Source organism: Hyperolius riggenbachi, chromosome 1 (genome assembly GCF_040937935.1).
Source record: "Hyperolius riggenbachi isolate aHypRig1 chromosome 1, aHypRig1.pri, whole genome shotgun sequence".
Lineage (NCBI taxonomy): Eukaryota > Metazoa > Chordata > Amphibia > Anura > Hyperoliidae > Hyperolius > Hyperolius riggenbachi.
In genome coordinates, this window is record NC_090646.1 from 358,026,037 (window position 1) to 358,053,423 (window position 27,387).

Here is a 27,387-nt window from a genome sequence, read left to right on the forward strand (position 1 = left end):
GTATGAGAGCTTATCTACACATTCTGTGGGCAGCACAGTTATTTAGTGGTTAGCACTCTCACCTTGCAGCACTGGGTCCCTGGTTCAAATCCCAGCCAAGGCACTATCTTCACAGAGTTTGTATGTTCTCCATGTGTGTGTGGGTTTCTTCTGGGCTCTCCGCTTTCCTCCCACATGCCAAAAACATACAGATAAATTGGCTTCCCCCTAAATTGCCCCTAGACTACGATACTGTACATACACTACACGATACATAGGACTATGGTAGGGATTATATTCTGAGCCCTGTGCTGCCCCCTTTTGCAGAATAGTGTAGTTAAGCAGATAAATATTTACCTGCTCCATTTCTGCTTCTGGTTTCCTCTGATTTTCCCAATAGCCACACTCTCTGTGCTGCATACTTTGGGCTCCCAATGCATGTTATGTGATTGGAAGCTGGAGGTATGGAAGCACAAAGCATGGCGCTGCTGGAAAGAACAGGAGAAACCCACCGCATTGCTTAAGCAAATAAATATTATACTACTCCAGAGGTGTATCTATAGGGGTGCAGATATGGCATGTGCCATGAGCGCTGGTTACTGGGGGGCACTGCTCCATAGCATCCTTGTTGTTTTCCATACACCTACTAGTTTTTATCTGGAGTACATTCTGCTGCCGGGTTACATCTTTTAGGAGAACAAGCTGCCTGTTATTTGGGGGATATACCTAGGCTGACCTATTATGATACACCATTCTTACAGGCCATGTTTCACTTCAACTTGCACACAACCAATTAATCCAAGACTACATGTTAAGATATTTGAAGGATGCCCCCCCCCCCCCCCAGTGTTTGCCATGGGCGCAGCTTTCCCTAGAACCGCCTCTGCATTGCTCCACTGCGCTAATCTGCAATGTGGTGAGAGGGTTTTGGGAGGAGGGGGGTGTTTTACATGCAACAAGAAGGGGTTTGGATCACAGGATGGGCCCTGTGCTAATTTTGCTGGGGGATCCTGTGGGTTGTTGCTGAACCGCGGCTCAAACTGACATCTCACCCAGAAACACTGTCACTGGTGTGCTCCTCTGGATGGCAAGGCAGTGTAAAAAGTTTTCATTACTTACTATGATGCACATTTGAAGCTCTCAAGGGCCACATACAGTTGTGTTCAAAATTATTCAACTTCCACTGAAATTGAGTGTTTTGGCCAGTTTGACATTGATTTTGATCATTTCAGTCATCTTGTTTACAATTAAATCAAAGAGGCACTTGTAAGTCAGACAAATATAACATAACATTTATCAGAATCAGAATCATTTATTTCGCCAAGTACAACGGGGGTTGTACCCGGAATTATTTTTGGCACATACAGGGTCGGTGATGGTACAGCAAAAACGCAAGCAGTAATGTACATTACATTTAGTAGTGAGTACACAGTGCATGGAACATAATACTTAGTTACATAGTTACGTAGTGGAAGGTCATCCGGTGCTATTTGAGTGGAGCGCTACCTTCTCTGCAGCGCTCAACAGCTCTGCAGCTATTTGGATGCCCCCCAGAATTCCAGGAAAGAAGCGTAGAGAGAGATATAGAGAATAGAACTTACAGGTGGACCCAGGAGAAGGACTGGAGGGGGTAATCCGCTGCCGTATATGGCACTCAAACGCTTCTGCAGCGATACTTGAATCAGATGCCCCCCCAGTCCAACCCTGGGGAAGAGAGAGAGATGCGAGAGAAGATGCAAGAGAAAAGGAAGGAAGGAAGGAAGGTAAGGAGAGAGCAGAGAGAGAGGAGAGAGATAGTCCCTGGGCATTGCCGCAGCCAGCTAGTGGCCTGGTCAAAATGTCCCAATGGCTGTCGGTGCAGCTGATGTACAGCAATGGAGCTGCAGGCACAGTGGTAGTGGAGTGCAGGACATCGGGTACCCTATCGACCCTGTGGTGGGGAGGCTCTGGCAGCGGTCGAAGAGAGCATGGGTCCAATGGCTGCTGGGGCAGTGTGTTGCCGGTGTCAGTATCTGGTGGCCAAAGGGGGCAGCATGGCCAGTGACCCGATGGCTGATGCGGCCCTCAAACAGATGCAGGAGCTGCCTTGCCCGGAGCAGTGGACCAGCTCCCATGTGCATTGGAGGGCTGGGAGCAGCAGCGTGGCACTAGCTCTGGCCTCTCACTGGGACTCCATGGCTGAGGCTCCACGTGGCCCCGGACGGCTGAGTGCGCTGTGGGAGGCTCCATGTGGCTACAGCAGCTGGGAGCGGCAGAGAAGCTGTGTGGTCCTGTGTTGCCCTGCTGCCAGCGGCTCCTGATCGGCGGCTCCTGCAGCAGCTGTCGCCTTCCTCCATGTGCAGTCCTCGTGGCTACAGCAGCTGGGAGCAGCAGAGAAGCTGTGTGGTCCTGTGTTGCCCTGCTGCCAGCGGCTCCTGATCGGCGGCTCCTGCAGCAGCTGTCGCCTCCCTCCATGTGCCGTCCTCGTGGCTACAGCAGCTGGGAGCGGCAAAGAGAATGTGTGGGTTGTTCTGCCTCCCTCCCTCGCGGTGGCCGGAACAGCCATGGCCAGCGGGCCTAGCGGGCTGAAGGCAGCGGTGGAGACTGCCTCTGGAGTGGCCGGAGAGCCGCTCTCGCAGCGAGTAGCTCCTCCACGTGGCTGGCCGGGCAGGAAGCAGCGGCGAGTGGGTCAGCTGTAGGAGGCAGTACAGCGGAGCGGGGCCCGACCAGCTGCAGCCCGCTGGCAAAATCCGCCAAGGGGGCAGCATCCGCATCAACACGTGGGGTCAGCCAGCTGGTCCTCAGAGCGAGCGCTGGGAAGCCGGAGCCCGGAGAGCGACCGCACTGCACCGCACCGCTGAAGGTGCTGGAGGGAGCCTCTGTGGTGAGCCATGGCCAGGCGGGGATCCAGGGAGAGGAGAAAAAAAGAGGTAATTGCCGGAGCCCTGTGGACGTGGCTTCCTATCCAGGCACCATCTTATAATGAAATAGCCACAAATGTCTTTTCTGTGCTCACATCATTATCAGTTTTATTCAACCCCCAAGTGACATTCATTCTTAGTACTTAGTACAACATCCTTTTCCAGTTGTAACAGCTTTTAATTGTGAAGCATAGCTTGACACAAGTGTCTTGCAGCGATCTACGGGTATCTTAGCCCATTCTTCATGGGCAAAAGCCTCCAGTTCAGTCACATTCTTAGGCTTGCGTGCTGCAACTGCTTTAAGTCCCACCAGAGGTTCTCAATCGGATTTAAAGAGAACCTAAAGTCACCCAAAAAAAACCAGATGAACTCACCTGGGGCTTCCCTCAGCCCCCTGCAGACGATCGGTGCCCTCGCAGCCCCGCTCCGATGGCCCAGGACCCGCCGGCGAACACTTCCGGTTTGGCCGTCACCGGCCGACAGGCATGGGAACGCGAGTAATTGTTCGCGTTCCCAGCCTGTATATCGCCCCCTATGCTGCCAGGAGGCCGCAATAGCAGCATAGGGGGCGATATACAGGCTGGGAACGCGAACAATCACTCGCGTTCCCATGCCTGTCGGCCGGTGACGGCCAAACCGGAAGTGTTCGCCGGCGGGTCCTGGGCCATCGGAGCGGGGTTGCGAGGGCACCGATCGTCTGCAGGGGGCTGAGGGAAGCCCCAGGTGAGTTCATCTAATTTTTTTTGTTGCCTTTAGGTTCACTTTAAGTCTGGTGACTGCGATGGCCACTCCAAAATGTTCCAGCCTTTAATCTGCAACCATGCTCTAGTGGACTTGGAGGTATGCTTGGGATAATTGTCCTGTTGAAAGGTCCAATGTCTCCCAAGCCTCAGGTTTGTGACGGATTGCATCACATTTTCATCCAATATCTCCTGGTACTGAAGAGAATTCATGGTACCTTGCACACGCTGAAGCTTCCCTGTACCTGCAGAAGCAAAACAGCCCCAAAGCATGATTGACCCCCCGCCATGCTTCACAGTAGGCAAGGTGTTCTTTTCTTCATAGGCCTTGTTCTTCCTCCTCCAAACATAGCGTTGATCCATGGGCCCAAACAGTTCTAATTTTGTTTCATCAGTCCACAGAACACTATCCCAAAACTTTTGTGAATAATTTTGAACACAACTGTAAAATGGCAAGGAGGACCGCCTTCGGCCAACGGGCCTTGAGTTTGACACCTGTGATATAAGGTATTACATTATTACTTTTGTAATGTAATAAAGAAACTGTAAAACCATTAAATGAAATATATATATATAAAGATATGAGTGTAAATTGTGAATGTATGTAATTGTTTAAAAGGTTAGTTAAATAGCCTTAACGGAACTGAATTGGAGTATAAACGTGGAATACAGTACAAATAAAATACCTACAAAAGTAAAAAAGTGTTTACTAAAATATAGCATAGATGAAGAATTCCAAAGAAACAGAAGAGTTGTAAAGGGCACCACCTACAGGTCAGTTCTTTCTCTTTTGTGCCTACTATAAAAAAAATTAAATCTTTTGCTAGATCCAGATTCCCTAGAGAAAAGTGGCATAGAGTAGGGAAATACAGTGCAAAAATAACTATGATGCCTGTCTACTCATTATCTGTCATTGAATAACACACATAAAGGTAGCCATACATCTAGCGATTCTGATTCAATCGACAAAGTGATCGACTTTAGTATGGTTGATCGAAAGTCGATCGACTAGTAACCCACACACTCCAAACAATATCCTATGCGATTCACCTTCACATTCGATTTGACCAATGTTGTGTCTCCATGCTCTGAATTAAAAAATTGATTCAGAGTCGTTCGAATGACATGTGAACAGTAGTCAATTCCTGTCCATTCGACCGATATCTTGCATCCTACTTGATCAACTAAGCTGGTCGATTCGACAGTAAATCAGCCACTTTTCATCGATTGGGAATTCTGGAACACATTTGTTTCTCTCTCGATTCCCTCAAATGATCGAATTGAATAGTCGATCGCACAGCCAAATCGTTAGATGTAGGGCTACCTTAAAGCGGAATATAACCCTGCATTTCAACTTTGATCTAAAACATTATTTACAGCATATTATATGCAAAAAGCATTTTTTTTTTTACTAGACCAGCATTGGAAGGGTTAAACACAGAGGTTTTAAGTTCCGTGCAGACGTTCAGATAGTTACATTCTATTTAGTTATATGTATATATTTAGAAATGTTACACACTCTTTGGCTGTCCTCCAACTCCTTCTCAGTGAGAGAGATGAGTCACAATAAACACTTAGATACATTTGTGTAAACAAAAAGTATCTAACTCAAGTTCGGATGCATCTGCAAAAATCTCCAGGGACTTTAAAGCCCTGTGTAACCCTTTCAATGCTGGTCTAGTAAAAAAAAAATGCTGGTTGCATATAATATACTGTAAATAATGTTTTAGAGCAAAGTTGAAATGCAGGGTTATATTCCGCTTTAACAGTCTGATTTTTGAAAAAGGCCTTTTATCAGAAGGTCTGTTTTATTAAATAAGGCAAAAAATACTGGTGTAAATAATGGCGTAGCTAAGGAGCTGTGGGCCCCGATGCAAGTTTTACATTGGGCCACCCATAAGCACTCTATACATAACAATTGATACGGTGCACCAAAACCTGCCAATGGCAACCACAGTGTCTGAGATGCAAGAAGGGGATGGGAAGCAAATTGTTAATGATTTTTACTATTCAAAGCATCTATAGATGTGATTATTATGAGCACAGGACCAATAGAGAGCTAATAATGCAGTTGAGGGAGGGCCCCGTGGAACCCCTATGGCCCAAGAGCCCTGATGCGGTTGCAACCTCTGCAACCCCTATTGCTACGCCTTTGTGCCCAGGGCAACCAATCAGAATCCTTCTTAATCCCCATCTACACGATACAATTCTTTGTGCGATTCGATTATGATTCTATTTACGACCCGATTAAATCCGACATATTGGATCGGACATGTCGGATTTAATCTGACCGTAGTAGAATCGTAATCGAATCGCACAAAGAATCGTATCGTGTGGATGGGGCTTTACATTTAGCAGACACAACCTGACTGGATACAAGTCTTTCTCGTAACATAAGACTTCACAGAGCAGAATGAGCTGAGTTCCCTATTATATCCTAGGGATTGTATTGCTTTTAGCCATATAACTGCACAACCACTGCGCTGAAAGAAAAGTCTACACATAGAACAGCTGTAGAAAAACATAACACATTCATTTCTTTGAATCAGCTTTTGATAAAAGGTAGTAGGTAGAGTACAATTAAAATCACAGTATATTGGATTTCCTCTTCAGATGATCATTATTTCTGAATGCTAGGTGTGCTTGCTCTTGCTGTTGAAGTGAGGAGAAATTAATAGAATATTATATACAGATGACCCCAGGCTGTTGCTAATGAGCAAACAGAAAATGGGTTTTGCCTTGGTTAATATGGTTAAGACGACGTTAGCATGAAAAGCAGACTAGTGAGGTCACCTCAGTGCATTTCTTTCTTCCCAGACTCAGTGTGTACTTGTGAATGCTTCACGCTGAGAAGAAGAAACGCCTGCTCTTCATGTACACTTTCATTACATTTGGGCTACAGGGCTGTTCTGAGTAGCAGCTACCCAAGCCAGGTGGACTTCCATGCTTTCTTCCAATCATATTTATATATTTATATCACTTCATGGAGAACCTACAGGTTATATTGAAGTCAGGGAAGCATCAACTAAAAGCCCTTCCCTATTTGCTGTGAAGTATAGCTTTGTCTTTTTATAATATGAGGTATTTATAGGTATTATTTTACAAATACAAGCTACAAAGAGTTCTTCCTTATTTAAAGAGGAACTCCAGTGAAAATAATGTAATAAAAAAGTGCTTAATTTTTACAATAATTATGAACATTTAAAATATGCAAATAAACAGCTGAAGAACACTTAGGCCTCATTCACATAATACGCGCTTCTGTGCACATTCGGAAGCGCGTATGATGTGGTGAAACGCAAGAATGGCAGAAGGGCATAGACAGCCCTTCTGCTATTCACATCTGCTGCACTGCGCTGCAGTACGATGCGCTATGATGTGCTTGCGTACTGCTGCCGGCATTGTGCCCACAAGCGCAGAGCTGATCCCATCACTGTCAATGGATGGGATCAACAGCGCAGCGGATAGCAGCGCAGATGGCGTGCGATTGTACGCGTTGCTTTCCAATCGCACGGCCATCTGCTTTGAAGAGATGTGAACGAGGTCTAATTTTGTTTGTAAATAAAACATCTTACGGTAGGGATAGTAATAAATTACAGTATAGAGGTTATTAACTGTGAACAAAATACCCAGTAGAGATATGAACATAACGTTAACAAAAAAAAAATCCAAACAGTGGTTGGTCAATTTGTAAACAGATAGTGTCACTATAAATCAAAATTACTAGCATTAGGTTTTTAACATCAGTATATACATACATCAATGAAACACTATGTATGTTCCAATAAGACAGATACTCATAATAGAGACAGGGAACCAAATTGCGCCCACAGTGATGTTGCCTCATCGATATGTAGTATGTTCTGACACATTTCTTCCGTAGCAAGCATTCAATGACCAAAACCACTGTTTCAAATCTAAGGTTATATTCATAATTGAATTATAAGAAAAGCAGCATTATTCATGGCTGCAATATTCTTTTTTTCAGAGTGCAGCCTTCTATTCAGAGAGCTAAATTCCCATCTCTTAGTCTGAAGGGACCATTTTAAATATAGGCAAACAAAAGACCAATTAACTCCTGAGATGTTCCTGAGGAGAAAGTGTCCATGTCTCATTTATATATTGTTAACCCAGCCTGGACCACCCAAGCCGACCTTGTGGTGCCAATGCTGTGTTGTGACATCATTGCATCACATCAGTTTTACCAACCACCAAAGTGCAGAGAGGCATACCCAGGATGGCAGTTGCCAGCCACTGGTGTCCAGAGTCCTCCAGTATAAATGTAGGTAATGTAAGCCACACCAGTAATTCTAGGAACCAAAAACCCAAATTACTATCACTATATATGATATAAACAGGAATAATAAAAGTTCTTTACAGATATTCTGTATACAATCTTTGCACTCTTAAAGTGAAAAATGTTGATTTCCAGATGTGTGATAGCCGTGCAGGTTGAACTCTTGATAACAAGTCATGGTTGGCCTGTCAATCACTCTTCTTCAGTGTTGGTCTATGGCAGGGGTCCCCAAACTTTTTCGATCAAGGGCCAGGTCAACATACTTCAGACTGCTGGAGGGCCAGAGAATACATAAAATGATGTAAAAAAAAAAAACACTTTACATTAAACCTAGGTAGACAGCGACTATTAACATGAGCAGCCCTCATGTCTCCCATTGATCCAGAGCTGATATTTTGGCTATCATTCATAAAGCATTCCCGCATGCGGAAATGCTTAAAACAGCTTACTTTACCGACCACTTCGCAAAATGTGTATTCATAAAGGCTGTTTCCGCATGAAAAGCTGACATTTCCGAGCAGAGTGATAAATTACCGCCTTGTGCGGTGATTATCTTAAAAAATGTAACAAAATGTAAATTCATAAACATTAGAGCAAGCGGTATGCGGACGGGGAATACTGTTCCCTTGGAAGTAGCGATAAGCATGCGGAATACATTTAAGTTAATGGAGACAGACCTCCCAAGCAGCATCAGTGAGAGCAGCGCATGGAGGGACTCAAAGACAAAAAAGAAGACAAACACTTATATCGCGCTTTTCTCCTGGCAGACTCAAAGCGCCAGAGCTGCAGCCAATAGGACGCGCTCTATAGGCAGTAGCAGTGTTAGGGAGACTTGCCTAAGGTCTCCTGCTGAATAGGTGCTGGCTTACTGAACAGGCAGAGCCAAGACTTGAACCCTCGTCTCCGGTGTCAGAGGCAGAGCCCTTAACCATTACACTATCCAGCCACTAGCTCAGGCAGCGTCTCTGTTTCCACAAGCCTACCGACAGCCTTTTTCGGCAAATCACCGCACTTGTATTGCAACTGGCAAAATTTTTATGAATGACCACCCAGAAGTCTAAAATTCCGAAAGCGGTATTTTTTCGCACGAATTTTTGTTACCGACCACACTTTTATAAATGATAGCCTATGCCACCAACACAGCTTTTTGGCTTCCATGTGGAAGGGTGGTGCCAGCACTGCTATGCTATATATGGGCCACCAATATTTAAAGATGCAGCAGGCAGCAATACATTTTGAGTGTGGGGGCCAGTGAAAAAGTCTCAGGGGGCCGCATTCGGCTCGCTGGCCTTAGTTTGAGGACCACTGGTCTATGGATTGGGAACTGTGGTGTGACACATGGTATGATGACGGCAGTGGCGTAGAAATAGGAGATGCAGAGGTTGCAGCAGCACCTGGGCCCTTAGACCAGAGGGACCCACAAGAGGTCCTCCCTCAACCACAGTATTAGCTCTTGAATGATGCTATGCTGCTAATGATCACTTCTATTTATGCTTTGAATAGTCGTAATAATTAACAAATCGTTCCCCTTTTGTTGCACAATGTGTGCACACTAGGTCACAAAGCTCCTTAGCTACACCACTGGATGATGTGCAGACAACAGGACTCCCAGTGATTGTGCAGATAGGAGGGGACAATCACCCTCTCATCCTCACCTTGCTCGATCTGTGCTCAATGTAAGTCCCAGCAAGCTGAAAGGTGTTCTATGTGCCATGGACAAACTGAACTGATAGCGCTTGCCCACGCACACACACAGATATCTACCACCATTCATGTTACCCAAAATGCAGCTGTGCTTCTATAGCACAGCTGCTTCTGTTCTTTATCCTTTCCAATAGTGTACAAAAGACATATCAATTGACATATACAATAGATAAATCATACATTCCGCTAGAAAATTTATCTAATAAATTCCTTGTCTTTCCATACAACCCTTATTTTGCTCCCTATCCCTCCTCCTGCTACAAATACCTCTTTGAGTCTATTAATGTACAGTATATCCATTTTCATAAAAAATCAAGGTAACACACTTCCAGCATGGTCCTGAGAGATTGATACCTCGGGTCCAGTGGACAGAGTTCATTGCCACTTATCTAACTTCCACTGTTTCCCCTGGACCTGCCCCTATATCATCGGGGATCAGCAAATCCTGCGTACTGTTTCTCACCTCAGGGCGACGTTCTTTTCCCCTCCACTAAGCCCTATCTCAATGACTGTAACCTTGCAAAACAGAAGAGGATGAGATGCAGAGAGCAATTAGTGTAGAAGAAAAGGTCAGGGGGGGAAATGGGTGGGGGTCATCTTATAAAATTTTTGCTCAGGTGATCCAATATCCTCATTTAGTCCCTCTATTTGTCCGTGCCTACCTATGTATCTCTTCCCAACATGTTCTTATATTACTCCGTTTCCGAAATTTTCTGCCACTTGTCCCATCATGTCAGTTGAGTCAAGTGTGCTCTTTCATATAGTATATCCGTTAGCGCCTCCATTTGCTGTATATTTATTATTTCCTCTCCCCATTCCTTTAGGGTAGGGAGACCTGTTGTCTTCCAATGCCTTCCTATTAGTATTCTAGCTGCATTTATAAGATGTCTGGTCAGACTCCGCCTATATTTTCTAACACTCCATTGATTGAAATGTAGGAGATAAAAGCTCAGGTTTTCCAGAGGTTCTATTTTTGTGAATACTCCCATGAGCCTTTTAACCTCCTCCCAGAAAGGTCTGATCATGTCACATCCCCAGAATATATGCAACATGGTCCCTTCCTCCCTCTGGCACCTCCAGTATCTACTATCCACCCCTGAGAACATTCTACTCAATCTACAATGTACAATACCACCTTAAAATGTTGAACCTCGATTCCTGCACTCTTGGAACTTGAGATGGAGAATTTATGTGCATTGATTAATATTCTTCCTGCAGTTCGATCTGCCATCCATATCTGAGGGACAATGTACACCCAGCTGGGCTATTCAGTATCTTATATATCTGTGATAGCACTCACCCAACCTGTTGATCACCATTATAAAGTCTCTCAAACAGGATCTCCTCTCTAGACATCTCCGCTCTCTTCCCCTGAGCCATCAGGAAGGCTCGAAACTGCATTAAACTCCATTCGTGCAAATTCGTCCTCTGCATGCTATCTTCCTCCTCCAGGGGCTTCCAGTTCTCCCCCTCAACTAATAATTTAGCTCGCAGCGTCTTCTGACCTCTCTACTTCCTATACGCGCTGTTACTGCATGCTATACCAAATTCAAGATGGTCAATGACTGGGAGGAAGGGGGACGGGTACACTGTTGCCTCCCCCTTTCTAGTGTAATTATAGAAAACGTTCATTGTATTCCTTACAAGACAATCGGCCTGATGTATATCCTTTACCTTCTTCTTTAGCCAGGGGATATTTCCCAAGGGGGTTATAACTAGTTTTTGTTCCATTTGCACCCATTGTTTATGTCCCCTGTTTGTATGCCAATCAACAATTCTAGTCAATGTTGCAGCATCATAATTTAGTTGTGGATTTGGTACACCCATCCCTCCCTCCTCCTTCGCCTGTGTCATCAGTTTAAAACGAATCCTTGGTTGTTTTGCTTTCCATATGAATTTATTAAATTCTCATTTCATGTTTTGGAAAAAACTTGAGGTCACTCTGATTGGTACGGTTTGAAAGACATACAGCAGCCTGGGGAGCAGCTGTGCTTCTAACCCTTTTATTAAGCATATTCGTTGACACTGCCGTACTCCTGACAGAAGAACACAGAGTGGCAAGCACACAAAATTTGACAGCAACATTAATAGAGGCATAGATTAATTTCTTATCTATTATTCAGGCAATGTGAAATTACTAAATGATTGATGATTGTTATGGATAGTTTGCACATCTGGGAAAACATCATTAATACTGAAAATTATATACAGATTTTGGAGCAACATATGGTGCTATACAGATGATGTGTTTTTAGTAAAGGCCTTACTCATTTCAGCAACACAATACCAAACTGCATACTGCATGTATTACAACATGGATTTATAATAAACTCTGCCCCCGTCAGCAAAATTGCCCAAAGCCTCACCAACGAAGTCCAGATCTTTGTGGCCACACCTTCTTTTGTCGATGTGGCCTGCCTACAGCTCGACTGCTGCCTATCAGGCCAGCGATGGGGGTGTTTGGAGGTTAACAATATACCAACTAGCGGGTAAGTTATTTACCCCTGCAATCACCAATTCTATCTTAAATCAGAATGAGGTTTACATTAATTGTATTGTACATTTCCCCCTAGGTAGTCTTTATTTCTTGTACACAGGGCCGTGCAGAGGGTCCTTAAGTGAGGGGTACTCAAATTTAAAAAAAGGACTCCCCCTCCCCCCCCCCAGAAATGGAAATACAAAGTAGTACCTACAAGTGGTGGGGGACCTCCCCCACCCCCCGAACCCCTTGTCTTGCAATGACAAGTGCCCTTCACCCTCCCCCCTTCCCGGCTCTCCAACTGGGGGCCACATGTTCCCCCTTCTCGTTTCTGGTTAGGGGGTAATTGGTTGTCATGTGGGTGCTGAATGCAGATGCTGGGTGCCATGTGAGATCTGGGTGTGTGTGCTGGATGTCATGTGGGTGCTGGGTTCAGTTACTGGGTGTGATATGGGTACGAATACTTGATGCCATGCCTGTACTGGGTGCTGGCTATAGGTGGGCATTGGGTGTCATGTGGGTTTTAAATATTTATATAAGGTGTTGTGTATGCTTTTTATTATAATTTATGTAAATGTGCAGCGCTGTGGGAGGTCATAAAGGCTTGCACGGGTTTTAAGCTAGGATGAGAGTTCAGTTATGTCATTCTAGCACCCTTCTTCTACTTCATTTGACCTGCCTGGCGTACGGTTGTTACGGCACGGGTTTATGGGTAGTGTAGTTTATCATGGGCATATGTGCGGAGCAGGCTGATTTTTCCCACAGCGGTGATGCATGGTGAGGAACTTTAATATTCAGCATTGTGTAATTGGAAGAGGATGTTTATTATTCTATAGATAGTTTGTTTTGATGTAGCTGTGTAATTGCGCATCAATGTGGGAGACCGTACAGTATTACACGGGATTAGAACTAAGGGGTTGCATGCCACCACATCTCTTATGCCTTTATTGTTTTCCCCGCTGGCGTTCCAACTATTCAGGAAGCCATCTGACTAGCGGCGGAAGTGAAGTCGATGGGCTATGGGTAATGTAGTTCTGTTAGATCAGTGGGATATGTACGGGGTAAGCTGGCCTGCCCACAATGATGACGTTTGGTGAGGGAGTTGCCTAATGGTATTCAGCCTCCAGTGTGCCAATCCAAACACTAGCCCCCGATGAGTCGTGATGACGAAACGCGTTGGACGGAGCTAAGGACGGCTACACGGAGGCATGACTGATTGCTAAACTTTTTACTATACGCGCTTTTTAATTTGGAACATGTGAGTTTGATACTACTTTTTATCTACATATTAAAGACAGTACTGCGCAATGAGAGTGTTTGCTTAGTTTTTTAGGAGCTCATTTCCCTGAATTAAGGAGCAGCTGGGCATCATACGCAAGATATTTGCAAAGCTATATATGCTATTTGTTACTGGGCAGCATCTGGTTTTGGTGAACGCAATCTTATTATAGGTACAGGATTGCGTGGTTGATGCAGGTGGAGTGGTGGTTCAGATGAGCACATAGTGATTTGTGGGGCACAAGCACGGGTGTATAAGCACTGCGGAAGAGGCTGAGTGCTGTGCTCACGGTGATAACGGTGTAGGACCATCAGCTTCTAAATATACTGCACTATGTTTTTGATTATGTCTTTTATCTGAGGAACTACCGCCAAGTGATAAGAAGGCATCAGGAAAATCAAGGGAGATTGCAACTGATTGTGCGCTAAGTGCTGTTTGTGATTGGGCAGCATACTCATCTGGTGAGCGCTTTGCATATATAATTTATGTGCGGGTGTTCACATGGTGTTTGGTGTCACAGAGGTTGAGGTGGAGGTGCACAAAGACACAAGGATACTACACTATTACGATTTTATCTTCAGTGTTTTTTTTCTGAGGAATATCGCTACAGACTGCAGCGGACAACCAGAGTGATAAAAGCACTTGAATTGAACCATTGCTGGATATTACCATATGCCTCAGGGTACCGTATTGAGCGCAAACATCCCAGTATAACTTTTAAATGCAGATACTTTGGGTGCGGGTACTGGTTAAGTGGGTGCTTGGTGCAGATAGTGGGTGCCATGTGGAGGCTGTGTGCAGGTGTGAGTACTTGGTGTCATGTGAGTATTGGGTACCAGCTATGGGAGAAAGGGGGGTGGATGGTTGTTGGGAGAAGTAGAGGTCAGTGTGGGTGCAGCAGGAAGGGGAAGTCCTTGGAGGTGCTAGGGGAGGGAGATGTCACTGGGAGTGCTGGGGGAGGGAGAGGTCAGTTTAGGTGCTGAGGGAGGTCACTCTGGGTACTGCTGGGGACAGGAGGGGTGCCATTGTGGGAGGGAATGGTCAATGTGGGTGCTGGGGGAGGGAGAGGTCAGTGTGGGTTCTGAGGGAGGCAGGATCACTGCAGTGCTAATGCTGGGGAGATCAATATGGGTCCTTGGTGGAGAGAGAGGTCACTGTGGGTGCAAGTTTGAGGGAGAGGTCACTGTGAATTCTGGGGGAGAGGGAGAGGTCACTGCTGTCAGGGAGACACCATCTTACATGCTCCCACACAGCTGCGGGGATGGTTACACTAGAATTCCTGTATGGGACCTCTTTACTCCAAAGGAGCTTCCCATGGGTGGTGGGCAGGGCTTCCCACATGCGGTGGGAGCTTATCACGTCTAGTGGCTGGGCTTCCTTTTCGCAGCCAAAGGGGCATTTTTATGAATACTTTAATGGGGAGGTGCTTGGGCACCCATAGTCCCCCTCTGCACGTGCCTACTTGTACACCTACTGGAGTGAACTCATTCCAGGGCATTTTGGCAGAGAATCCAGCATACAGTAATTTGCAAAAGTATTTGGCCCCCTAGAAGTTTTCCACATTTTGTGATATTACTGCCACAAACATGAATCAATTTTATTGGAATTCCACGTGAAAGACCAATACAAAGTGGTGTACACGTGAGAAGTGGAACGAAAATCATACATGATTCCAAACATTTTTTACAAATAAATAACTGCAAAGTGGGGTGTGCGTAATTATTCAGCCCCCTTTGCTCTGAGTGCAGTCAGTTGCCCATAGACATTGCCTGATGAGTGCTAATGACTAAATAGAGTGCACCTGTGTGTAATCTAATGTCAGTACAAATACAGCTGCTCTGTGATGGCCTCAGAGGTTGTCTAAGAGAATATTGGGAGCAACAACACCATGAAGTCCAAAGAACACACCAGACAGGTCAGGGATAAAGTTATTGAGAAATTGAACCACTTCCCGACCGCCGTATTGACAATTGGCGGCCGGGAAGTGGACCCCGCAAGGACCGCCGTATTGACAAATGGCGGCGGTCCTTGTAGGGGCATGGGCGGAGCGATCACGTCATCCGTGACGCGATCCTCCGCCGCCGCTCGACTCCGCTCACCCGCCGCAACATCCCGCCGGCCATACGGAAGCGCCGGCGGGATGTTAACCCGACGATCGCCGCATACAAAGTGTATAATACACTTTGTAATGTTTACAAAGTGTATTATACAAGCTGCCTCCTGCCCTGGTGGTCCCAGTGTCCGAGGGACCACCAGGGCAGGCTGCAGCCACCCTAGTCTGCACCAAGCACACTGATTTCCCCCCCCCCTGCCCCAGATCGCCCACAGCACCCATCAGACCCCCCCCTGCCCACCCCCCAGACCCCTGTTTGCACCCAATCACCCCCCTAATCACCCATCAATCACTCCCTGTCACTATCTGTCAACGCTATTTTTTTTTGTATCCCCCCCTGCCCCCTGCTCCCTCCTGATCACCCCCCCCACCCCTCAGATTCTCCCCAGACCCCCCCCCCATGTACTGTATGCATCTATCCCCCTGATCACCTGTCGATCACCTGTCAATCACCCATCAATCACCCCCTGTCACTGCCACCCATCAATCAGCCCCTAACCTGCCCCTTGCGGGCAATCTGATCACCCACCCACACCAATAGATCGCCCGCAGATCCGACATCAGATCACCACCCAAGCGCAGTGTTTACATCTATTCTCTCCTCTAAACACCCACTAATTACCCATCAATCACCCATCGATCACCCCCTATCACTACCTGTCACTGTTACCCATCAGATCAGACCCTAATCTGCCCCTTGCGGGCACCCAATCACCCGCCTACACGCTCAGATTGCCCTCAGACCCCCCCCCCTTATTAATTCGCCAGGGCATTATTTACATCTGTCCTTCCCTGTAATAACCCACTGATCACCTGTCAATCACCTGTCAATCACCCATCAATCACCCCCTGTCACTGCCACCCATCAATCACCCCCTGTCACTGCCACCCATCAATCAGCCCCTAACCTGCCCCTTGCGGGCAAACTGATCACCCACCCACACCAATAGATCGCCCGCAGATCCGACATCAGATCACCACCCAAGCGCAGTGTTTACATCTATTCTCTCCTCTAAACACCCACTAATTACCCATCAATCATCCATCAATCACCCCCTATCACCACCTGTCACTGTTACCCATCAGATCAGACCCTAATCTGCCCCTTGCGGGCACCCAATCACCCGCCTACACGCTCAGATTGCCCTCAGACCCCCCCTTATCAGTTCGCCAGGGCATTATTTACATCTGTCCTTCCCTGTAATAAACCACTGATTCCCTGTCAATCACCTGTCAATCACCTATCAATCACCCATCAATCACCCCCTGTCACTGCCACCCATCAATCAGCCCCTAACCTGCCCCTTGCGGGCAATCTGATCACCCACCCACACCAATAGATCGCCCGCAGATCCGACGTCCGATTACCTCCCAAGTGCAGTGTTTACATCTGTTCTCTACCCTAAACACCCACTAATTACCCATCAATCACCCCCTGTCACTGCTACCTATCAGATTAGACCCCTATCTGCCCCTAGGGCACTCAATCATCGCCCACACCCTCAGAATGCCCTCAGACCCCAGCCCTGATCACCTCGCGAGGGGATTGCTTGCATCTATTCCCCCTCTGATCACACCTTGAGACACCCATCAATCACCTCCTGTCACCCCCTAGCACACCTACCCATCAGATCAGGCCCTAATTTGCCCCGTGTGGGCTCCTGATCACTCGGCCAAACCCTCAGATCCCCCTCAGACCCCCTTCCGATCACCTCCCCAGTGCATTGATTGCATCTATTTTTCCCTCTAACCACCCTCTGAGACACCCATCAATCACCTCCTGTCACCCCCCTAGCACTCCTATCCATCAGATCAGGCCCAATACAACCTGTCATCTAAAAGGCCACCCTGCTTATGACCGGTTCCACAAAATTCGCCCCCTCATAGACCACCTGTCATCAAAATTTGCAGATGCTTATCCCCCTGAACAGTCATTTTGAGACATTTGGTTTCCAGACTACTCACGGTTTTGGGCCCGTAAAATGCCAGGGCGGTATAGGAACCCCACAAGTGACCCCATTTTAGAAAAAAAAGACACCCCAAGGTATTCTGTTAGGTGTATGACGAGTTCATAGAAGATTTTATTTTTTGTCAAAAGTTAGCGGAAATTGATTTTTATTGTTTTTTTTTTCACAAAGTGTCATTTTTCACTAACTTGTGACAAAAAATAAAATCTTCTATGAACTCGCCATACACCTAACGGAATACCTTGGGGTGTCTTCTTTCTAAAATGGGGTCACTTGTGGGGTTCCTATACTGCCCTGGCATTTTAGGGGCCCTAAACCGTGAGGAGTAGTCTTGAAACAAAAATGACCTGTGAAATCCTAAAGGTACTCATTGGACTTTGGGCCCCTTAGCGCAGTTAGGGTGCAAAAAAGTGCCACACATGTGGTATCGCCATACTCGGGAGAAGTAGTATAATGTGTTTTGGGGTGTATTTTTACACATACCCATGCTGGGTGGGAGAAATACCTCTGTAAATGACAATCTTTTGATTTTTTTACACACAATTGTCCATTTACAGAGTTATTTCTCCCACCCAGCATGGGTATGTGTAAAAATACACCCCAAAACACATTGTACTACTTCTCCCGAGTATGGCGATACCACATGTGTGGCACTTTTTTGCACCCTAACTGCGCTAAGGGGCCCAAAGTCCAATGAGTACCTTTAGGATTTCACAGGTCATTTTGAGAAATTTTGTTTCAAGACTACTCCTCACGGTTTAGGGCCCCTAAAATGCCAGGACAGTATAGGAACCCCACAAATGACTCCATTTTAGAAAGAAGACGCCCAAGGTATTCTGTTAGTAGTACGGTGAGTTCATAGAAGATTTTATTTTTTGTCACAAGTTAGCGGAAATTGATTTTTATTGTTTTTTTTCACAAAGTGTCATTTTCCGCTAACTTGTGACAAAAAATAAAATAAATAATAAAATAAATAAAAAAAACGCAGGGAGGAATACAGTAGACCTGCGCAGCCGCAGCACCCAGTCTCCATCTCAATGTGCATGCATGAAGTATTGAATCAGGCCAGCTTCACACTGCATATTGGTGTCAGCGGTGCAGTGGCCGCACCACACTGCACGGCCAAATCCAGGCCTTAGGGGAATACCGTGATACTGTGCGGTATTCCCCTTCTGGCATCTGGACAAACAGGACGTGAGGTGCGCTTTTACTCACTTCCTTTTTCTGATATACTGAAGTGTATTGTAAAAATACGCTTCCCTGCATGCGCTGCACAATGTCACCACACGGCCGCTGCCAACCTTTGTTCAAATACCTGCAGCGCCATAGACTTATATGACTTCTGGCCTGCCGCACGTCAATGCAGATACACGCACTAACGTAGTTTTGGAAGCAATTTAGATTGAGCACTTCCGGCGCACCGCATGTAATATGAAAGCACCCATAGACTTTCATTGCCCTGTGGGAGCAGTGCAGTAAATTGCTGCAATGCACCGCGCCAGTGTGAAAGGGCCCTCAGCCAATCATGAGACAGAATTATCACATCTCAGGCCTCCATCAGAAATTATCATTTTTTTTTCCCAATAAGGGTAAAGTTTGTATTACTTTGTGCAGTGCTATATGCTATGCATAATAAATAGATTTTTTTTCTAAGCTTCATATGCTTGGAATTACTTGCTGAAGGTAAGATTCCCTTGCCGGATATTTTCTGGCTATATATTACCACCCTGGGGCACCTCCTACCTCTTTCCTATTCTTCTGCAGGTTATAATTCGATTCCATTGATCTACATGTGGCAAAATCTTGCAGGGCTTGGGTCCATTTTTATAGGGCAGCTAGTGTACTTATTTCATTAGGCCCTGATCAATAATGCAATATATTTGCATCAATGGATTTTAGTCCCATACTGCGCTATAATACTGGAATTTCTTATTTAGTATGCTAGCTAAGATATATTACCTGCACTTTATACGTAATTAGCCAAAGCAAAGGACAATAGAGAAGGACCTTTAACTTGCAACTGTGGGACATCTGTGGACACACTAGAATCTCAACAGAAATGACCCAAAGTGATCATGTAAGCTAAGGATAATCTAGTGTATGTATGAGGCTTAAAGCACTAAGTGAGAAATGAGAGGAATATAGAGACTGCCATATTTATTGCCTTTTAAACAATGCACATTGCCTGGCTGTGCTGCTGAGCCACTGCCTATTTAGCCATAGACCATGAACAAGCATGCAGATCCGAGGTTTCTGACAAGAATCGGACTGGATTAGCTGCATGCTTGTTTCATGTGTGTGATCCAATTACTACTGCAGCCAAAGGATTTGGCAGGACTCCCAGACAACTGGAATTGTTTAAAAGGTTATAAATATGGCATCTACCTTCCTCTCAGTTCTGGTGTACTTTAAAGAGACACTGAAGCGAAAAAAAAATTATGATATTATGATTTGTATGTGCAGTACAGCTAAGAAATAAAACATTAAGATCAGATACATCAGTCTAATTGTTTCCAGTACAGGAAGAGTTAAGAAACTCCAGTTGTTATCTCTGTGCAGAAAAGCAATTAAGCTCTGTGACTTTCAAAGTCGTGGAGAGGGCTGTTATCTGACTTTTATTATCTCAAGTGTTATTGAACTATTTACTTTTTCTCTGCCAGAGGAGAGGTCATTAAGTCACAGACTGCTCTGAAAGAATCATTTTGAATGCTGAGTGTTGTGTAATCTGCACATATTATAGAATGATGCAATGTTAGAAAAAACACTATATACCTGAAAATAAAAATATGAGAATATTTTCTTTGCTGCTAAACTTCTAGTAATTATTCATAGTACACAACCATTTCATTATATCATATTTTTTTTTCGCTTCAGTGTCTCTTTAAGTAAGACTCCACACTAGCAGCAGTGGTGTAGGGGGTGCAGAGGTAGAGACCGCATCAGGGCCCTTGGGCTTGAGGGGCCCTCTCTCAACTGCAGAATTAGCTCTTTATTAGTCCTGTGGTGATAGTATTCACTTCTATAGATGCTTTAAATAGCAGTAAACATTAACAAACTGTTCCCCATCCCCTATTTTTTTTAGGTATTTTCACACTATATACACATTGCATTGCGCAATCTGAAAAATAGCACTGCAACATGACGGTCATGTAAAACAACACAAATTGTGGTGGGATGCTGTACTGCTGATAGAATCATCACTGATGCATCCGTATGTGAGATGCACGCTGAAACCTTCACTCCACGAGGTCCTGCCAAACTAAGCGTCCAGGCAGGACTAGCTGATTTCCCTGACCTACATTCTGTATACAAGCAATCATTGTCTTACTGTAGTACCATGACCCTAATATGTGTGAACTTGGTGTGAGAAGAAAACAAGATGTGCATATGTACCAGTATTTAGTTATCAGCCTTTGGGATATCAGCCAACAGTAAAACTATGCCTTTTCTGAGCCAGGAAGCAAAACGTCACTCCTGAAGAAGTGGACTATACCATTTGTCACGCACACAAAACGCATAGAGTAATATCTCGGCTAACTCTATAACTACTAATATTGAATATATATGTGGCTCCACTGTAATCTGTATGGGGGAAAACACATTTTGGGAGATTATTCCATTTTAGGACTTCCCGGATGGGAAAGTAACTGAAAGTAAAGTAGAAAGTTGTTAACTTTATAACCTACTGTACCATGATGGCTAAGCAGCAATCGTTTTTTTTTCTATGTGAAAAATGATTTTTAACATGTTGTAGTTGTTAATAAATATTATTTTTCATTTACCATTAGATGACCTGACTCTAGAATCAGTTTATAACTTTTCTTAACATTGTGTACAGTTGGCTTCCCCGGTAAAGTCCTGTATGCCTGAATTCAGATTAGCATTTTGTCTGGGACTAAGGGGAACACCAACAACCTTATTACCGAACATTGAGATACTTTTGAAACCCAAGTTGGTAAAAATATTGGGCATTCTGAATCACATCCATATGTATGTTATCAGATTTACCTATGAATATTAGGTAATAGTGTTTTGTCCTGTTTTATTGATAAAAACTGATATTGTGCATATTCTAATGTGTACTTTACTGTCTGTTTTGGCAGGAGGTTGAGGATCAAAACCAGAAGCTAGAGAAAGAGCTGGAGAAGGCAAAGCAGAGCCTGAAAGAAACTCATATGGAAAGAGACAGGATAAAAGAGGAGATCAACCGAGCAGGAGAAGAGCTGGATGCTAAGATCTGTCAGCTTAGTGAGCTGCGTTCGGGACTCTCCCAGCTTCTTGATAGCAACTGAGCATTTTGGAAGGTTTGCTGTTGAGAAGTGTTATGATTGTATGCCTAATGTTCTCTGGAACAACACTAGGCTAAGTTCCTGGAAGCGAATCAGAAGAGACAGATGAGTCTGGATTGCTGGAGTGCAGCTCTAGCAACTCTACTGGCTTTATGCCTGTAAATCATGTTAGTGTTCTAGCCCAGGCAACAGTAGATGTAGACAAACCAGGTCTCCTGCACATCCAGGACCAGCATACTTACCGCTCTTTCTAATCATGATTTAAGAACACTGCAGATTCACTAGAACTGTAGTTTCCATTTTTTTTCCTCTGCAATTTCTCTTACCAGGAACAAAAGCCATGAGACAAACTCAAAACATACAAAATACTCATTTTAACAAGTGAATTCTGTTTTCTGAGCTATAGGTGATTCCATCACACCTCTGGTTTTCCACTTAGAATCCAGTTTTTTTAAAAGCAGAAGCAGCACCCCTCAGTGTGAAAACTGGGACCAGCTATCTATATGCCTTAACCATGATAGGACTGTTAGCATCTTCTCATAAGGGACACATATCCTAAACAGTTCTTGTAGACTACCTTTCATTAGCAGATGTAGTATTAGCACTGTACGCAGGTTGCGCTACACGGTGGGTGGGGCAACACAACCAGAAGACAGGTCTCTGCTGCAGAAATCAGGGCGTTGTGCCACGGCAAAGGCAGCACATGAGCCCTCACTTTGGGCTCCTTTAGAAAGTGGCAGTGGTGCTTCACATTTGTATACAAGAAACTTTGTAATGTCAATTAGATTTATAACGGTGTTCCAGTTGGGAAGTTTTTACTCACTCCCTGTGCATGGAAAGTTCCCTCTAGTGTATGTACGAGGTTTAGAAACATTATGAAACTGGAATTTAGGGATGCTGATTTGGACTTTTCCGCATTTTCGTTCGGAAGTCCGTATTACCGCATCAGAATGCCAATGCACATTGCGGATTTTTGCAGAAAAGTGAATTTTATGCAGAAATTACCTATATGCAGATACTGATATGCAGCAATTTTAATCAGAAAACTCAGAATGAATAAACCAATCAGAGAATGTGGATTTTAGGCACAAATTTTGGCAGAAAAACCACATTACGGAGATTTGGTAATTTTATGCCTGTCAGAAGACTCAGAAAGTCGGAATGAATTAGCCAATCAGATAATGCGTTTTTGTTTTTTTTTTGCTCTCTTTACCGATATTCGGTCATTTTAAGCCAGTCTGAACTTCAGAAGACTTACAATTAATAAGTCAATCAGAGAACGTGATAATTTTTGAAGGAAAATCCACATTGGAATGTTGAAATACGCGGCAGGTGGAAACCGGTAGCGTTAATCCGCATTGGCAGTAAGCGGAATTTCCGTGAAGGCCGAAATCGGCATTTCCAACCATCCTTACTGGATTTTACTTTGACTTAAGCTTCCCTTTTCTTCTTCTCCTCCAATGGCACGACAGTTTGATTTGAGCCTTGGCCTCATTCAGTTTCCTACCCCATCCATCTCTTTCACCATTTTGATTTCCGAGGCTTCTCTAAAGGTTTCCCGACAATTAGGTTTTTACAGGAACAGGTTGTTAGCCTATTGCCCAACCCTCAGACTTGGAGGACCAGGGTATCCCATTTTGTCTGAAACATCACCTTTTGACCTGTCCAGCTAGGGAGGCCCTTACCAGTAGCTAGGCTACCGCCGGCATAGTTCTCAGGCTCACTTGTTCACGCAAGCCCCACCACTGCGACAAAGTAAGGGTACCTTTGGTGGGGTCCCGTTTCTTCTCACCTTTCCATGATTTGGGAATTTTCACAAAGAGACTTCTGATTTCACACTGCACACTAGACCCTAGCAGACTTTTTAAATTAACTTTTGAAAATTACATTTCTGAGTATGTTTAGCTCTAGGCAATTCCAATGGTTTCTCTTAAAGGACGACTGTGAGAGGGAAATGGAGGCTGCCATATTTCCTTTTAAACATTGCTAATTACATGGCAGTGCTGCTGATCGTATGCCTCTAATATTTTTAGCCATTGACCCAGAACAATCATGCAGATCAGATGTTTCTGACTGAAGTTTTACTGAATTTGCAGCATGCTTGTTTCAGGTGGGTTATCCAGATACTACAGCAGCCAGACACCTCAGCAGAACTGCTAGGCAACTGGTATTGTGTAAAATGAATTAAATATGGAAGCCTCCATATTCCTCTTGCTTTACTTGTCATTTAACACAGGAAGTGAGGCAAAATCTCCCCAACAAGGCCACAGACAATAGCAATTACAAAGGTAATTATCCTTTCCTGCTCTATCCAATATGAGTAACATGTGTTGGCTGTAGCTTCACTTTCAGCAGAGAATGTTTAAATGTATGTGATTTATGCTCCTTAAAGCAGACCTGAACCATGTTCTGGTCCACAGTATAAGCATATAGACTGCTAGTTCTGAACAGTGGCATGTGTTTCTGAAAATAACTCCTGTATGAGCCCCAGAGGTTCCCACGATTTAACTGCAGACTTTGCTAGAGACAAGATGTCTTTTTCAGATCCAAACCTGACTTATTTGCAGGCCCCTCATCCACCCCTGACCCAGCACACACCCCAGTAGGTGCAGCAACTCCCCTTACCCAATACGCATTTAGGGCTGGTGCACACCGAGCGGGTTTTTCGGCGTTTTTGCGGATACGCTTGGTCAATGAATCTCAATGGGGTGGTTCACACCAGAGCGGGAGGCGTTTTGCTGAAACGCATACTCCCAGGGTGAGGCATTTTTTGGAATGCGGATGCGTTTCTGCCTCCAATGTAAAGCATAGGAAAAATGCAAACCGCTCTGAAAAACAGCAGTTTAGAGCGGTTTTGCAGGCGTGTTTGTTACAGAAGCTGTTCAGTAACAGCTTTACTGTAACAGTATATGAAATCTACTACACCAAAACCGCAAAACGCTAGCTGAAGCGCTACAGAAAAATAAAAAAAAAGCATTTCAAAATCTGCTAGCATTTTGCGGATCTGCTAGAGGGTTTTGGTGTGCACCAGGCCTTACAGCGTGCCACCCCATCCCTAGCAGACTGTTTATAGCCGTGTCATCTGGTTGGAATCCTCCTCTTCAACTAGTTAGCTGACATTCACTCCTCCACAGTGTGCATCATGTGTCCTCACCAGATCACCACATCACATGATGCATACCAGTGACAGGATAGATGGGAAAGCCAAATTGATTTAAAAGAAAAAAAAAAAAACTTTGAACGTTTCCTTAAAAAATTCAGCTAGTTTACCTGTACCTGCAGTTGACCCACAACTCCTCTGTCCGCTCTTGGCCAAACTCAACTTGCATTTGGGGTAACCCGCGAGGACTGAATGCAATGCAGATTTGTACTTCTGGGTAGTGTAAGTGCAGGCACATCCCTTCTAATACAAGAATGCAAAGCCTGGTTACATTGGGAGAGGGGGCAGGACCTCTGACTCCCAGCAGATAGAGGAGCCACCTGGGTTTACCAATAACTTACTTTTTGAAGTTGGTGGTGCTGATTTGCAAGTAATGCTGCTTTACGGTGTGTTTTTTTTCCCCATTTTTCATGAATAGAATTCAGATGTGCTTTAAGGATAGTATTGCCCACCTCTAGTGCTTAATTATTACATTACTCCTTTGAATAAAAGTACTCTGGGGTGCTGTCTACTCTAAGGATCGGTTAGCACTGTTTAAACTAAAGCTGAAGGAAACCAGATCTATTGAGGGGGCTGCTTGGAAAACAATTCTATATGGGGCACTGCATGTTTAGAGATGTGGGATAAAAGGCACTTCGTGTTAACAAAGGGGTACATAATATAGCAGAGTTTAGAAATGCTAGTGCAGAAGCCCCCATCCTTTTCATACCAGAAATCCATCCATTAAGGTGACCTTTTTAGCATTCCGTTAAACTCACTGAGAAATCTGTGTTATAATTTGAGGCCCCACATTTCAAGCCTCAAAAACTCAGGAATGCCAAACAACATGTGTAAGGAGACAGCACTGCATCCATCTGTTAGCTGCTGCTTCATGACCATGGCACAGGGTTCAGCGCGCATTCTCACCGTTCAGGAACAAATGAACATGAGTCAGGAAAAAATACACATAACAGATGACATTGAGCCATTTCTTGTTTTCTTTGTATGAAAGCACAACCCTTATTTGCTACTCCCCTTATTTATATCTAAGGTATTAGCAGAATACTAGGAGATTTCTTACATTTGGAACTGTTTCAACATTTTGGAGCTTTCTTCTGATTTAATAAAGCTTTGCAGCTTTCAATAAAAGGTGTCATTTTATTTATTTTTTTCTTAAAAAGTCTATTTAATTTTTAGGAGAATTACAAAATACATGTATATAGGACAACTGCTGGTAGAAAGCACAGGCATATCAAGAGAATGGGGAACACTTTTGCAAAGCCTGAAGTGGGGAAAATATGGAAGGTGCCATTGTGAACTTCCTATTACAAATGGTACATGGCTGGCTTGCTCTGGTTCCTCTGCCTCCATGCATGTCTAGGGATGATCACAGATATGCACATTTTTCCGAGTTGATGCAAATGTATGCAAATATTTGCAGCTTGAAAATGGACCAATTAATTTAAAGGGGGCCATACATTAGTCGACCAACCAACCAATCGACCATCCAATTTGATTATTATAATGGAATTGGATGAAAATTGGTGCGGCCAAGTGTATGCCCGACTGACAAAGCGACCATTTTCGGGACAGAAATTGCCCGCACGGTCGATCGCGCATGCTGGAAAATTTCAGGCTGAAGTTGGTTGGTCGGGTGCACGGCTGTATGGCGGCCAAATTGCGAAGGAGCGACGAGATGACGAAACCCCCGACGCTGCGATGTATAAATGTATGTAGTGTAGTGCATTTTATACATTACCTGTCCGGTGTCAGCCTTCTACGCGGTCTCCGTCCATCTCGCCGGGTTCCGCATACACACCGCCGGCGCATAGCGTCTGACATCAGACGCTATGCGCCGCTAGCATGTATGCGGCTTACCCGCCAAGATGGAAGGACACCGTTTGGAAGCTGCTACAGGACAGGTAATGTATAAAATGCACTACACTACATACATTTAGGGGGACGCGGCGGCTCAGCCGATTCCCTGATAATTTCATGCTGAAATCAGACGGGAATCGGCCTGTAGAGTATGGGCAGATTCGACCAGAGACAAATTTATCTCTATTCAGATTCGATTAGAGATAAATTTGTCTTTTGGTCGAATCTGCCCATAATCGTTCTAATGTATGGCCACCTTAAACCTGGGTTTAAATTGATTGGTCTGTTTTCAGACTACATACATTTGCATAAAAAACTTGCATAATTTCAGAAAAATTTGCATCTCATTGATCAGCCATATGCATGTCCCATTTGTATGATTCAGACACTACTGGAACAAATATGGCAGCCTCCATGTTACTCTCACTAAGGGCCCTTTTCCACTTGCTACATTGCCGCCATCACCTGCGGCTCAATACAAACCCTATGGGACCCATGTAGAAACAGCAGAAAACTGCAGCATGCTATCCAGAAATTTAGCTGCACCTTAATGCGACCGGAAATATGCGTCAATGGAATCGGTTCCAATGCTTAACATTGAATGCAGTTTGGTTGTGGTGCAG

At 44.7% G+C, this 27,387-nt stretch overlaps 1 protein-coding gene across 2 annotated transcripts in view; it reads left to right on the forward strand.

Moving 5' to 3' along the window:
• HOMER3 (homer scaffold protein 3) overlaps positions 1 to 26,035 on the forward strand; it is a 224,654-nt gene extending 198,619 nt beyond the window's left edge. For both annotated transcript variants that reach the window (XM_068234198.1, XM_068234197.1), the window contains one exon: positions 21,562 to 26,035. In XM_068234198.1, coding sequence (XP_068090299.1) covers positions 21,562 to 21,750 — 189 coding nt within the window. In that variant the 3' untranslated portion in view covers positions 21,751 to 26,035. The remainder of the gene's footprint in view (positions 1 to 21,561) is intronic.
• The last annotated feature ends 1,352 nt before the right edge of the window (positions 26,036 to 27,387 follow it).